The following is a 15,190-nucleotide window of genomic DNA, read 5'->3' on the forward strand; positions in this document are numbered from 1 at the left end:
AAGCTTCTAAGATGCTAGGTTGCCTTTTTTTATCCTGAGGCCCTGGACTGTCCTACCCCATGGATCTCTTTCAAGAATTACAGGTAAGACCTAGGCTCCAACTAGTTGTGTAGGAACTTGACCACCTGCTTAACTGATTTTGCAAACATCTTATCCAGATCTGTACTCTCTTTCTGTATCTTTATCTCCTGTCTTTCCCTTGAATAGATTTGGGTGTCTTATCACATATCCGTCCTCTGTAATAGTAAGGCAAGGATGCTGGAACTGGCCTGGCCTCTGTAGATTAGACATCCCTAAATCACTGTCTTGGAACCAGGTAAGAACCATTATGGTAGCACATCCTTAGGAATGTTTTTCATGAAAAAGGTCATTGGGAAAAGAATCCTGTTGTTTATCATTGTTTCGCAAAGACCTACAATGATGAGCTGACAGTCATTTAATCTTTTCCTTGACCTTTTCTATGAATTCTGTTTTATTTTTAAGGTTTTAGGGAAAAGAAAGAAGGAAATGAGGTGAAAGAGACTAAAATATTCAATGAGGAAGGTCAAGCAGATAAATGGAATGTGTAGAAGTACTATGTGTCTCTAACACCAGCAAGGTGAAATGTAATTGTTCAAGGACCATTGAATGCTTGACTTGCCAAAACAGGACAATTTGCTCTAGATTCTTCATTCTTAGCTTTTTATCTTTCAAAGCTCATTCTTAGAGAAATATGTTTTTTTGAAATGAATTTATAATTTCACTTGAATTATTCTTCTCATAACATATGTAAGTTTTTTAAACCTAGACACTATTGACATATTGGCCCAGATAGTTCTTTGTCATTTCAGTCATGAGGAAGCTTAGAAGTATCCCTAGCTTCCATCCACTAGCTGCCAGTAATACTCACCAGTTAAGGTGACTGAAATGTTTTAAGACATTGCTAAATACTGACTAGTAGGGGAGTAAACTGCCAAAGAATAATTTTCCCAATAAATAAATAATTATTAATAATAATTATTAAAATAATATGGTTAACACATAAAATTTATATAAATAATTATTAAAATAATTTGAATAAATAAATAACTACACAGCAGTCAGAACAACTGAGTTTGCACTTGCCCCTGTCCTCTCCAAATGAAGGGTTTTGATGAAGCATATTAAAAAAATATTGAATATGGGTTAGTCACCATTAAAAAAAGATTAAATTCTAACCCCATTTTGTAATATTTTTTAATTATAGAGCATCACCAGCACAAATCAATATTACTGATACATAAATAAGTGATACTGATACATACATAAGTGCCAAGCATTGGGTCCATGCTTCATAGACCTTGACTAATTTTTTACTTATATCACTCCATGAGGTAGACATTGTGCCATGATGAATGAGAATGCAGTTTAATTGACTAACACCAGAAAGTTGCTAAGCGAATAAGATCATCACAGCTGTCCAATATGGCAGCCGTTAGCCAAGCCACTAAGCTCATTGAGTAAGGATGGGAAATGTAGTATGAATTGAGATTTGATATAACTCAAAAATGATTAATGTGAATATAATAAAGAAGGAACAAAGAACATTGTATGCTGATGATGTATATAAAGGTAGTATTATGTTAAAGAAAAATATATAATAAAATAAATGTCTCCTGTATCTATAACTTTTTGAATACAGCTAAGAGAAAATTTTAAATTACATATGTGACATACATTTCTTGGTTTTGTAATCTATTTACATTGGGTAGCACTGGTTTGTTTTCCATGTCCACAGTGACCCTCTTTTATTACTCTGTATATTAGTTATAAAAATAAGGAGGAAGAGGAGGAGGAGGAGGAGTAAAAGGAAGAAAATGAGAAGAAGGAAGAAGAGAAGAAGAAGAAGAAGATATATATATATATATAGACTAGTAGTGAGGTTTCCATTCTTTGTCCCATGTGAAGAGCTTCATAAACTGCAGAACTCTCTCTAAACATTGGTTATGTAATTAAATGATAGTAGAAATTAAAAACTAGTTCCCTGGATATTAGATGACTTACACATCAAATAATATTCTAATTTCCGTGACTGTTTCCACTATCAGATATGGTTGTAAATATTCACAACAGAAGGTATAATTTAGAAAACAAAAATATCTAAGTTATGTTTTCATTCATAATTTAAAAAATGAGACAAGAAGCCCTAAAGTTCTTCTACACGTATTATTCTGTGCATCTGGAGTTGGAGACAGATGACCTCCCACCTCTACTATGATAAGATTAACCTTAACATCTTTAACCTTTGCTTTCCCATTTGAAGAGTGTAGATCATAATGCTGACATAAATGAGTAGTTATGATGAAATAAGATGAACAATAGAAATGTTCCTCTTCTTTTTTATCATTGCCATTATTATTACTACAACTTTTATCATGCCAGAGCTCGTGAATAAGCCCAACAGTTGTCAATCACAGATTCCAAGTTAATAAAAGGAAAGAAGATGTTTATTGAATGAATGAATAAGAGTCACAGTAAATGAAGAAATAAGTAAAAGGAACTTTAACTGGCATAATTGTCTTTAAAATGTCCAATTCCCCATTATTTTAGAATATATTCACTTGCTTATGGATTGTTCATTTGTAAATGTACTACATTTTAGACACACATGTATATTCCTGAAAATTAAAAATATTATCACAAAACTACTGTTTTTTCATTTTAATACTTTATCAGGAAGACATTTAAGTCTATAAACAAAAAAGTAAAATTGAGGAATCTAAACTTTAATATTTATCACATTCTGAAAACTAAGGACATAGCAGTATTTATCTTTTAGGCACCATTCCTAATGACATGAAATTCTATCCCATAGGACCTTTTAGAATATAAGGAAATTTGATGAGTCTGGATGTATCTGCTCAGGGGCAATACCACCCTCTCCAGCAGGCAACTAGACATGTAGTCTATCAAATGTGTCAAAGAAAGGAAAATAAATGTATTCTTTCCATGGCCAGAAGATAATGATGCTTAACATATTTTAAACCTATTTCAAGAATGAAAGGTTAGATAAAGAATATAAATATTTTATTGTGGCTGCCATGCCACACAGAATGATAATCAATGGAGGTCTGATTAGTTTGAAAGCGTCACTTGTCCTTTCTTCTCTGGCAGAGTCCTTAATGTTTATCAAATTTTATTTTTAATTGAAAAATTTTACCCTCAGTTTAGGCTCACTTTTATTAAATTCTAAGTATAGACAAACAAATTTATTATAAATTTTTAATTGTGTTTTCCAATAAAAGAATATTTTCTTTTGCTCACTAAAGAAATAGTTTTTATATTATAGATATAGGAAAGGGTTTGGAAATAACAGATCTTTCTATGTTTTCATGAGACATGGCTGCAATATTTAATTTTATCTTTTAATAACAATATATACATGCTCATTCATTTGCATAAGACATTTTATACGTTCTAAATGAAATGATGAATCACTGACTTCTCTTTACATTTGTTTTTAATTCTAAATCTGTTGAGCTGCCCAGTGCCATTAAAGGGATCTTACTCTGCGGGAAGCGAGGAGGGTTGTCATTGACATCAGTCAGAGTGATGTTCACTGTGGTGGTTCCCGATAAGCCTCCCATCTGGCCGCCCATGTCCTTGGCCTGGATGACCACCTGGTATTGCTCCCTGTTTTCTCTGTTCATGTTTGGTAAAGCAGTCCTGATGATACCTTGGAAAAAATGCAAGCACATTTGTTATGTTCACTGAATTCTCAATTACTTGATCAAGAAGCTTACAAATAGTTTTCTTAAACTAGTAATATTTACAATTAATTTTCATCTAAAATTGTAAAGTGATTACATGATTACACGCGATAATTTATATATTATTTTTCTATCTTCAAGTAACCTCATATATCCAGTAGGGTGACCTAAATCTGTACATAAAAACATCAAAGCAGTTATATTAGCTCATTCCATTTAATGTTGAGTTCTAACATCTTTAAGCGTGGCATCATCATTCTTCATGAGTGCTAATGTTAAGGTTTTGTTCTTCTTCTCTCATCTATCCAATTCTAAAGGCCATAACAATGATTAAATTAAAAAACACTGATTCATTATTCCTGACCTGTTTCAGGCTCCACAGAGAAATAGGGCTGCCCTTGAAGTATGCTGTAAATGACTCTGGCGCTGTTCCCATATGAAGGGTCATCGGCATCTGTAGCTGTGACTTGCACCACAGAAGTACCTGAAGTATCCAAATTCAGCTTAGTTCTGCACAGTACCAGAAGGAGGAGCAAAAGCACTGGTTTTCATTGAAGACTATAATGATTTTTGGCTTTAATAATGACCTCTTAAAGAAACTTCTGTATATTATTCTGATGAAAATCTTACATATGAATGACTATTTTTGTAATATTGTTATAAGTAAATTTTTAAATGCAAATATTTGGCCAACAGTTTATTTTTATGCATGCAATAGGTAATGCTGACATAACATAATATCAGAATACAATAAATGCAGTAAGCTTATTAATGCTCATCTTTGATGTTTAAATTCATTTTCACAAAAAGGGCATATCTAGGAGTAAGTATATTCTTCTCTTCCCTTCACCACTAAATAACTCTAAAAATAATTAACATCTGTTCTAAAATAAAATTTTATGAATCGATAGATTCTAAACTTAGAAATAATCCAAGATGATCCCAAGCTCCAGGAACTGTAAAAATCTTTTTAATAAATTCATTATATTTAAAAGGGCTTTATATGTAAGGTGACTGCCAAAAGTCCTTGGGATTTACTGAAGTAAATATTAAATAACAATTTCAGAAAAATGCTTAAGAAACATAGTTTGAGAAGTTGCTATTATATAATGCTAGTCACTTCAGCCGTTTAAACAACTACACACAAATTTGAGAAGTGTTTATTCTACCTCATGCAAATATGCATGTTGAAAAATGCTTACCTTTTTTTATGCTCAAAATTCCCTGCCATTCTCTTTAATAGTAAGAAAAATTTAAAGTAGTTTTAACTTTCTTTGTCTATAAATACACCTTTATTTACATTGAACAAGAAACCCCATTTTATTAAGTATATGAGGATACTTTAAAATTTGTGGAAAAATTGAACTATAAGATAAGTTCATTTTGGCGCAAAAGAATTCTGAAATCCATGCATGTTTTTCCTAATACACATTTCCCATGAATTTTCAGAAGACCCCTTGCATAGCTCTCCTTTTTCATTCCACCTGTTCTATGGCTTCTGAACTAACTGTTTACTTCTATACAGCTTATGATTAACTGTGGGGTTTAAGATGGTTTATTTTAATAGGAGATTTAAATTTGTAGATTTTTGTATATGAAGATATGTACTAATGAATGTTTCTTAACATTGAGTAAAAATTCAGTAATGTGATTAATTCTGTTATTTGAATTACATAAATAATCCCAACAAACACTTTAGGTAAATTATGACTAGGATATATATATATATATATATATACATATATATATATATACATATATATATACATATATATACACAAACACTCTATTATATCTATGATGTTCTAAATGTAGTTATCATGTATTTGGTATCACAATTTTACTCCTATCCAAATCCGTGTAACAAAATTTTTATGTTCATATATTTTCTACTGAAGTTCTATGATATTTTCTTAATTTTTGAAGAAAGTATCTATATATATGTATCATAAGGCTTTATAAATCCATAAGAATTGTAAAATGTAATCATCTATTTTTTCCAACACATTTTTTCCTAAATGTAAAAAAAGTACACTTAGAAGCGAATCAATGCTAATTTCAATTAACTGATCCTAATCTTAATATTGTAAGAATTCTTGATAATTCCTGTTCATTCTTTGAAACCATCATAAGTCAATGGACTTACCAACAACGGACATTTCAGGAACACTAGCTGTATAAATTTCTTCTGGAAACGTTGGCTCATTGTCATTGATATCGTGGATTTTGATCACAAACTCAGACTCCGGTTCTACTGGTCTCAACGTTCTTCTGTTAATAGCTTGTGCACGTAGAGTATAGAAGGCCTTTTCCTCCCTATCAATTCTTCGTGTGGCATGAATATCACCTGTTTTTTCATCAATAATAAAAAGAGTACCAGCTCCATCTCCAGATAAAATATATTTGAGTGATCCATCTCCTTTATCTTGGTCTGAATGGAGCTGGGGAAATAAAAGAATATATATCTGTGATATTGTCTGAAGACACACAATGCCGAAGGAATTCAAAAAAGATCTGTCAAATCCCATCACTGACTGAATAATGGAGTCAGTTATCTTGGTTCTTGAAATGTGAATGGAATAAATTTTAGCACACTAATTTTATACACTTTAAACACTGGGAACAGCCTTTTGCATATTAGGGTGGTTTTTATTTTAAATAGACAAAGTATTGAAAATAAACTAATCTCTCTTCTTTGTTTTGCTTGTAAATAACCATTGTTGAGGGCAAATATCCTCATAAAGACATTTCCTATGCTGGTGTAAATACTAATGGCTCATATCTTTCTGGGTATAGAAAATTATTTTACTCTTGGGAAAGTCATATCCTATAAACCTAGTTTAATCTATTGTGTTTCACGGAATAATTAGTGGTATCTTAAGCAAAGCTATGTGTGACATACTTCCTACTTTAAGAACATCATACACCATTTTTTGTTTCTTAAAAATTATAAGTATTTTACTGAGGAACTCAGCAGGAGTATAGATAGATGTCTATAAAACACATGCCTATATATTTTAAAATTGCAAATAAAATTAGTAAACTATAAAATATGTTATAGCCACCAATGTTGTCAAATCCATCATTAAAAACTTCAAAAGACAAGCTCTGTGTGGGAGCAAAGCAGCACAGGACAAGCCAACTTCTTGGTCTCTTGAATATACCTTTAATACAACCACACTAAATCTTTCAAAATGCACATTCCATCTCAGTGCAAATGGTAGCCAAGAAGCCCAAGTGCTGTAAGTGTAACCCATGTATATTATTTTTCAACAGATGCCCAAGAGGCTAGACTGCTGGCTTATGGGTATATATAGCAGTGATTTTGATCTCTATGTGACTGAACTGGAGAAGAGACTCTCCTAAGACCTAGGAAGAATCCCAAGGATCTCTGATCAGAGAGTAATGAATAGGTTCCAAGTACAATGAGGATATTCTGGAAATAAATAAGTGGTACCAGTTAAACATATTCACCATCTCCCATGAGCTTCTTATCCTGAAGGGAGGGGTTGACCATGTAGGAACAGAGCTTGGCTTTGAAATCCCCCCCAGATTATAAATTCTTCTTTGGTTAATCCACCTAATCAACTTGCATTTTTATATGCTAGGATCACAGTTTTATTATTTACAATATAAAAATATACTTTGGGGGCTGGTATTGGAGGGCAGAAGTTAAACCACCATTTGTAATTAAGTCCCAGCTGCTTTACTTCTAATACAGCTCTCTCGGAATGCACCTTGGAAAAATGCGGAAGATGGCCTACGTGCTTGGGTCCCTGCACCCGCGTAGGAGATTCTGATGGAGTCAAAGACTCCTGGCTTCTGTATGGCCCAGCCTCTGTTTTTGCAGTCAAATTGGGAGTAAATTGGGAGGAAGATCTCTCTCTCTCTCTCTCATTTTCATCTCTGCAACTCTGCCTTTCAAATAAATAAAAAAAATATTTAAAATAACACAATTTTTAGATTTCATCATTTATTGAATGAGAAATATTTAGTATCCTGTAGGTTTTAAACTTCCATGAAGCATTTCTTATACCTGAAACATCATCACAGTCATGTATTATTTATTTAATTTTAATTTGATTTTGCAATTCTTTGCTTAAATTTTTATTTAGGTAGCTTATTTGAAAGGCAGAGAAACAGAGCAATAGAGACAGACAAGAGAGCTTCCACTAGGGCCTAGCTATAGCCAGAACACAATCCATGGGAATGCTAGGAATTTGACCACCTGCTGCCTCCCAGTTAGCACTTTAGCAAGCAACTGGAATGTGGAGTGAAACCAAAACTCAGACCCTATGTACTTTACATGTGATGAGTACATCCCAAGCATTATCTTAAATATTACAACAAATACTCATCACTATATTTAAATATTCATGTAAAATATATATCCAAATCAGAATAGACACATTGAAATGTAGCCTAGAGAATTAAAAATAGGAAACAATATACTCCAATTTTGGGAAACATCACATCTAAATAGCTTTTGTTTGTGTTCTTTAGATTACCTACATCAACACATTTTCATCTAATTAAGTGTAAGAATATCAAGCTAATTACTTCCTATTTAAAGGAGAATTTTATTTCTTTAATTGAAAGATTCTTTTCTTATGGGAACATATGTCAATGAACTTAACTGAAAATATTTTATATAGACATTAAAATATTTAAAATAAATATATTTATATGTTTATAATCTCTTGTGTTACAAATTATCTTTGGTTCTAAAAAGCAGCCTATTTTTGGATTAGTGGTTTGTAATAAACATTCAGCCATCAACTCTGGATAAAACTGTTTTCTGGATAAATAACTCATTATTGGAGATATAAGTGATAAAGAAAATCCCAAATAGAAATGTAGTTTGAGAAAAAGATAAAGAATTCAAATAAGAAACAATTTTACTGTATTTTTAGCTATTCATAAACAGTAAAGTAAGGGTAAGAAACTCAGGAAGTATCTGCCTTTAAGTAAAAAGCCCTCAGAAGTAACATATGGCTGTGTTGTCCAGGGAACCATTCTCAAAAAGTCACAAGATTGATGCTTTGTAGTAATTGAAAATGCTACAGTTGCCTGGAAACTTTCCAATTATATGCAAGTACAACACAGTGGCAATTTTCTAAGTAGTAGATCTAAGTATTATATATTTTTTATTCTGTCAGGGAATCAAAATAATTCAAGAAAAGATTATTGATTTTATCAATCATTTGTTTAGATAATTTTGTGGTTTGTAGAAGACAGTTATAATGTTTATTGTCTACTCGTTCAATAGATTTAATTGAGAAATATCTGTTTACTCTCACAAGAGCCAGGTACTTCTAATAGTAAATCAACAATTTCTTTCTGATTATGTGGAACAGAAACAGTAGGCATAAAAGTCATAAGACAGTCCCTATGCTAACCCAGAGGCATGACTGGGGATTTCTGAAGCATCAGTATCCAACCTGACAGATAAAGAATGCATAAAGTTTTGAACCCAGATAATTTTGATATTTTATGAATTTCACATCTTAGAGCAAACACATAAAATAGATTCGGGGTAGAGAATGATCTAAGGCAAGATCATTAAAACCAGCTACCGATTCTAATCAGTTAGAAAGTTTAAAAAAAAACATTGCTTGGATGGTGAGATTTTAATTTTTATAAAGCTCAGATTTTAGAATATAAATCACAGCAGGATTTTACCTTCACTTATACTGCAGAGAGTGAAAATGAAGTTTTGTAATTGGACCACATACTGTGGGAATTTCTGTTGGCTCAGAAAATTGAACATGGTCATATGGAATCAGAAACAAGGGTAGCAAGTTAGATAGATTGTGGTTTTGAGAATCAGAAAATGAAAGGATTTCTACTTTTCCTAATAGGCATATAATTAAAAGAAGAAAATTGCACCTATGAATCTGTAAGTTTTGCTATTAAGAAGCCAGATTTATCAGATATCTTTCTTGAACTACAGCTTACATTAATGGCCTTTGAAATTGCTTTTTTCTTACTGAGGGAAAGAACTGAACAGCAACATTAGAAAAAAGAGCAAAAATTACCATACTGGGGGCATGACATTAGCCTGCATTTAATGAAAGATTATCTTAAAAATATATTTGAAAAAAAATTTAAAATTAAAGAAGTACATGAAGTATTCATTATAAGGGGTGTGGCAGAAATACCAATTTTCTACATCTCCTGAGATGGAGAATTGTTTCATCCAGTAGATGAAACTGGTGGGTTATGAGAGCTGAATAATAACATTTAAATTGATGCTGATGATTTCCTAACCGTTTTAGAAAGAGACTAATGGACAACATTCTTTAAATATAATCTACTGCCTAGGTTACCTGCTTCTTTTAAAGTTTCTTTTATTTTATTTGAAAGGCAGAAAAACAGGGACTGGGGGGCTGGGCACTGAAAGCTCTCCTATCTTCAGGCTCACTCCCCAAACGTCCAGCATAGCCACCACCACTGGGCTAGGCAGAAGCTCAGAGCCATCAGCTCAGTCCAGGTCTCTACACTGCTGGAAGGGCCCTCACTACTTGAGCTATCTACCACCAATGTGTGCATTAGCAGAAAGCGGGATTGTAATCAGTGGTGGGAGGAGGTTGTGGGGGTTGAGATGGGACTCAAACCCAGGTACTCTGATATAAGATGTAGAATCCCAGTGTCTTTTTTTTTCTTGTTTTTCTTTTGTTCCTATTTATTTACTTATTTTTATAACTTTTATTTATACAAAGTGAACAAATTTCATGTATTTCATATATACAGATTTCGAAGAATAGTGATAGTACCCACTGTATTCTTCCTGCCCACTCTCCCATGTTTGCTCCAACTTCCTTTCTTATTCATTGTTTTAATTTTTACAATGACATACTGTCAGTTTATTTTGTAATCATAAGGCCAGTGTCTTAAGAGGTGGAAAAACTCACCTCTAATGTTTTTGTTTATTATTTTAATCATCTCTTTTTTGTTGTATACTTTCTCCTTTTGGCTTGGTATTATCTCCTTTCCTAATTCTTTGTGTGATACAATTTTATTTTCCATTCCTACTCATTTACTAGGTAATGATCAGAGGAATCATCTTTTTTAAGATTTATTTATTTATTTGACAGATTGAGTTTACAGTGAGAGGGAGAGACAAAGACAAAGGTCTTCCATCCACTGGTTCACTTCCCAGATGGCCGCAAGGTCAGAGCTGCACTAATGGGAAGCTAGGAGCCAGGAGCTTCTTCTGGGTCTCCGATATGGGGACAGGGAGCCAAGCACTTGGGCCATCTTCTACTGTTTTCCCAGGCCATAGCAGAGAGCTGGATTGGAAGTGAAGCAGCTGGGACTCAAGCCAGCGCTCATATGGGTTGCAGGCACTGTAAGCGGCGGATTTACCCACTACATCACAGCGCTGGCCCTAGGAGTCCATTCTTACAACTGTAGCCTCTTATTAAGCCTCCTTTTTAAAAATTTGCATATAAGATATCAGTATTTGGATTTAGTAAACATTTAATTGAACAAAACCAGCAATTTGTATTGCAGGTCATGTACCAAAAATCTTAAAACATTGACTTTGAAAAAAATACTTTTATATTGATTTGTCTTGTGCTATTTTGCTACGTGACACATTAGGTTTCCTTTAAACATAGGAAAAATATTAAATTCTTGTGGCTTTAGTTCCTCAGTAACACCTGTTCTCCGGTGTGAAACATTTGTGCCACAAATCTTTAAGAAGAATTTTATGTTAATACTGACCTTTTCCTTCCTTGAGAAAAGCCTATTAAAAATTCACAACCTTCTGTGTTCCTTGTAAATTCACAAGCAGATAAAGGACATGGCAAGATACATGACAACTAATGAAAACTGAACAACTGGCACTGCGCATTTAAAAGTCATTCTCCTATTACCTAACTTTTTATTCAAATATGTTTAATTATAAGTCATTACTATATTTTCTTATATTGAATAGCTTTAATATTCAATACTAAACAATCCATTGAATTTAAAGCAATACTTTATCCATGAATCATTTAGTGAGTGTCTGGGAATTTCAAGTATGCCTAGTTTCCAATAATTTTGTATTTTTTTTTTTTTGCCAAGCAGTCATCTTCAGGTGTTTGTGTAAAATGAAGTTTATTAAGATAACAGGAATCTTGTGACCTATCTAGTTTAAGACCATCTTCTTTTTAATAGGAAGAAATTTAGATCCATATATCATCCATCTAATGAAAGTTAGATAAGGGTTATGCTTCAGCATTGCTACTGAGCTTGTGGAAGTTTGTTTTTGTGGGCTAGGGCTGCTATAGAACGATACTGCAGATGGGAGTCTTACAATAAGCATGTGTTTATTTCTCCTGGTTCTGGGAGCTGGGAAAGCCTGAGACCAAGGTGCCCACAGATCTGGCATCTGGTGAGGACCCGCTTTCTGATTCATAGAGGCTTCCTTCACATGGCAGCACAGGCAAGGAATCTCCCGTGGGCTTCTCTGACAAGAGCACAGTTCCCATTAGTGGTGGCTCCACATTCAAATTTGCATCACCTAAAACCGTTACCATGGGGATTAGGATTTCATTGTGTGAATTTCGTACAAAGAACATTACACTGCAGCAAATTCTTATTTCACATGATCAGTTCATTTTTCTTTTCCAATTACTCACATTGAATGAAGAAATATTACAAGAAGCAATCAAAGTTCGTCCCTTCAAAGTGCAGAGAGTTTAAGAATTTGCTTCCAAAAGGAAAACAAATATAAAAGATTTTTCTTTATATTTTTACCTCTCACTAGAAGAAAATATGAAGAACAATTTAAAAAGTGTACAATTATATCCATCCATATTGCCAGTACAAAATTAAGATTCAGAAAAACTTATATTGCTTATATTTTTAGATAATTTTCCTCATTCAAAATATTGATACCATTTTATATTAATAATTATTGATATCCGGCTGCATTCCAAAATTGGGAAAACATAGTGGAGAAAATCTGAACTACATTTCAAGAATTATATTAAAGTTTGTATCGATAGAATAATTTCATGAGTGATAAATTTTGAGGAATGAATCACAAAAACCAAAGCATACACTGAGTTTTAACAATTTCTGTTTATTTTTTCATGTATTAATCTAAAATTATCAGAAATTGAGCAGGTTTTCTTACATACCATGATAATTTTATGCCCGATTTTCTTTCAAACAGCCAACATATTTTATAATTATTTAGAAAAATCCAGAATGTGGCAAATATGCTGTTCTCTTCTGTTGGCATCAACATTAGCATGCTGCTCTAATTGCTCCAGTGAGTAATATGATATCAATTGAAAAATAAATCACTAAATCAAATAACTAAATTTGCATCCAATAAAAATACTGGTGAAGACTGCCCAGCAACAGAAAGCAGCTGAAAGCTTGTTAACACCAGCAAAACCAATCTGGTCAGAAATAAATCAGTAGTTACTCATTTGGTGGGAACTGGAAAGCAAAAAAAGCAAGAAAGCTGGGAAAATGAATTGGAGCATGGGAAGTGTGCAGGGTAAGATTGTGAAGAATTCTCCAAGTACAGTTTTCTTCCACCAGGACATAAAACACATAGCAATGCATCTACCAATTTTTTACAAATCCCAGTGGAAAAATTCTTTCAAAAATAGAAATGAAGAGAACCCAAATGCCAACAGATTGTATAAACAATTATAATTAGCTTAAAATATGCCATACATATGATTAAGATGAATATGCACTTTTTGAATTATTCCTTTCTGGGACCAGACACAAGAACAGATGATTTAAATGATGAATGGGGGATCGGCGCTGTAGCACAGCTGGTTAAAGCCCTGGCCTGAAGCGCTGGCATCCCATATAGGCACCAGTTCTAGTCCCTGCTGCTCCTCAGCCAGCAACGTGGATTAACAGGCTAATCCTCTGCCTTGCGGTGCCAGCACACTGGGTTCTAGTCCCAGTTGGGGCGCCGGTTTCTATCCCGGTTGCCCCTCTTCCAGGCCAGCTCTCTGCTATGGCCCAGGAAGGCAGTGGAGGATGGCCCAAGTGCTTGGGCCCTCCACCTGCATGGGAGACCAGGAGAAGCACCTGGCTCCTGGCTTAGGATCAGCGAGATGCGCCAGCTGCAGCGGCCATTGGAGGGTGAACCAGCTGCAAAAAGGAAGACCTTTCTCTCTGTCTCTCTCTCTCTCACTATCCACTCTGCCTGTCAAAAAAAATAAAATAAAAAAAAATGTCAATCTCATCTAAGAAATAGCTTTATAACTACATTGAGACTAAAGTTTGGACAACTGGGCATCATATTTTAACAAGATTATCATGTAAAATTAATGATTACAGGTGATAAGCAGTGATATAACAAACAAAAAGGATAATGAAAAACAACTCATTTTAGAAGATTTATGTCTAATACATGGTGTTTGCTAAAGAATAAAAATTATACATGCAAAAAGGCATGATCATATGACAAATAGTACAGCAGAAAATGGAAATATAGGTAATTAACATAGATTTAGAAGACAAGTATAATATATTTGAGAGTGTAAAAGAAATATTGAAAAATATAAAATGTAAAAAAGAATCAAAAGATCTTTCAAAGATGAAATTCTATGTCTGGAATTCATAATTCAAAATAGTTTTGCAGCAGATTGAATAAAGATCCAAAATTAATCTTTTGAAAAGTAAAAAAGAAATCCCCAGATGCAATCAGATGTATAGAATATATACAAAATAAAACACAAGTAGGAAAAATAATAAATAAATGCTATCACTGGATGCTATAAAGCAGAATAACCAGTTGTAACACACATGAAATTGGATTCCCAGAAGGAAGAAATTGAGAACTTTATTTGAAAGGAAAAATGGCTTTAAATTTTTAAAACTGGCAAAAGCTATCAACCCATAAAAAATAAAGTTTGAAAATTTCCCAAAAATAATAGTAAAAGCAAACCCACAACTAATTATGTTACAGTCCAAATTTTAAAGTCAAAGATGTAGGCCGGCGCCACGGCTCAGTAGGCTAATCCTCCACCTTGCGGCGCCGGCACACCGGGTTCTAGTCCCGGTTGGGGCACCGGATTCTGTCCCGGTTGCCCCTCTTCCAGGCCAGCTCTCTGCTGTGGCCAGGGAGTGCAGTGGAGGATGGCCCAAGTTCTTGGGCCCTGCACCCGCAAGGGAGACCAGGAGAAGCACCTGGCTCCTGGCTTCGGATCAGCACCATGCGCCGGCCGCAGCGGCCATTGGAGGGTGAACCAACGGCAAAAAGGAAGACCTTTCTCTCTGTCTCTCTCTCTCACTGTCCACTCTACCTGTCAAAAAAAAAAAAAAAAAAGGCAAAGATGTAGGAATATTTTTGAGCATACTGAAAAGAAAAAACACTAACATCAAAGCAGCAAGTTTAACATTGTGAATTGTTTCTCAATAGAAATAATGAAAACCAAACACAATTGAATAACAGTGATAGACAATGACTGTGTAAAAATGGATTTTGATAGGAA

The 15,190-nt window shown here is 33.8% G+C and overlaps 1 protein-coding gene across 2 annotated transcripts in view; it reads right to left on the reverse strand.

Moving 5' to 3' along the window:
- The window catches only part of LOC133774145 (cadherin-10), a 99,437-nt gene that overhangs the window by 39,106 nt on the left and 45,141 nt on the right, over positions 1 to 15,190 (reverse strand). For both annotated transcript variants that reach the window (XM_062211766.1, XM_062211765.1), the window contains exons 2-4: positions 5,875 to 6,169; positions 4,093 to 4,212; positions 3,527 to 3,694 (exon numbers count right to left, since the gene is read on the reverse strand). In XM_062211766.1, the coding sequence (XP_062067750.1) occupies positions 3,527 to 3,694; positions 4,093 to 4,212; positions 5,875 to 6,169 (583 nt within the window). The remainder of the gene's footprint in view (positions 1 to 3,526; positions 3,695 to 4,092; positions 4,213 to 5,874; positions 6,170 to 15,190) is intronic.

The sequence above is a fragment of the Lepus europaeus genome, chromosome 15 (assembly GCF_033115175.1).
Source record: "Lepus europaeus isolate LE1 chromosome 15, mLepTim1.pri, whole genome shotgun sequence".
Lineage (NCBI taxonomy): Eukaryota > Metazoa > Chordata > Mammalia > Lagomorpha > Leporidae > Lepus > Lepus europaeus.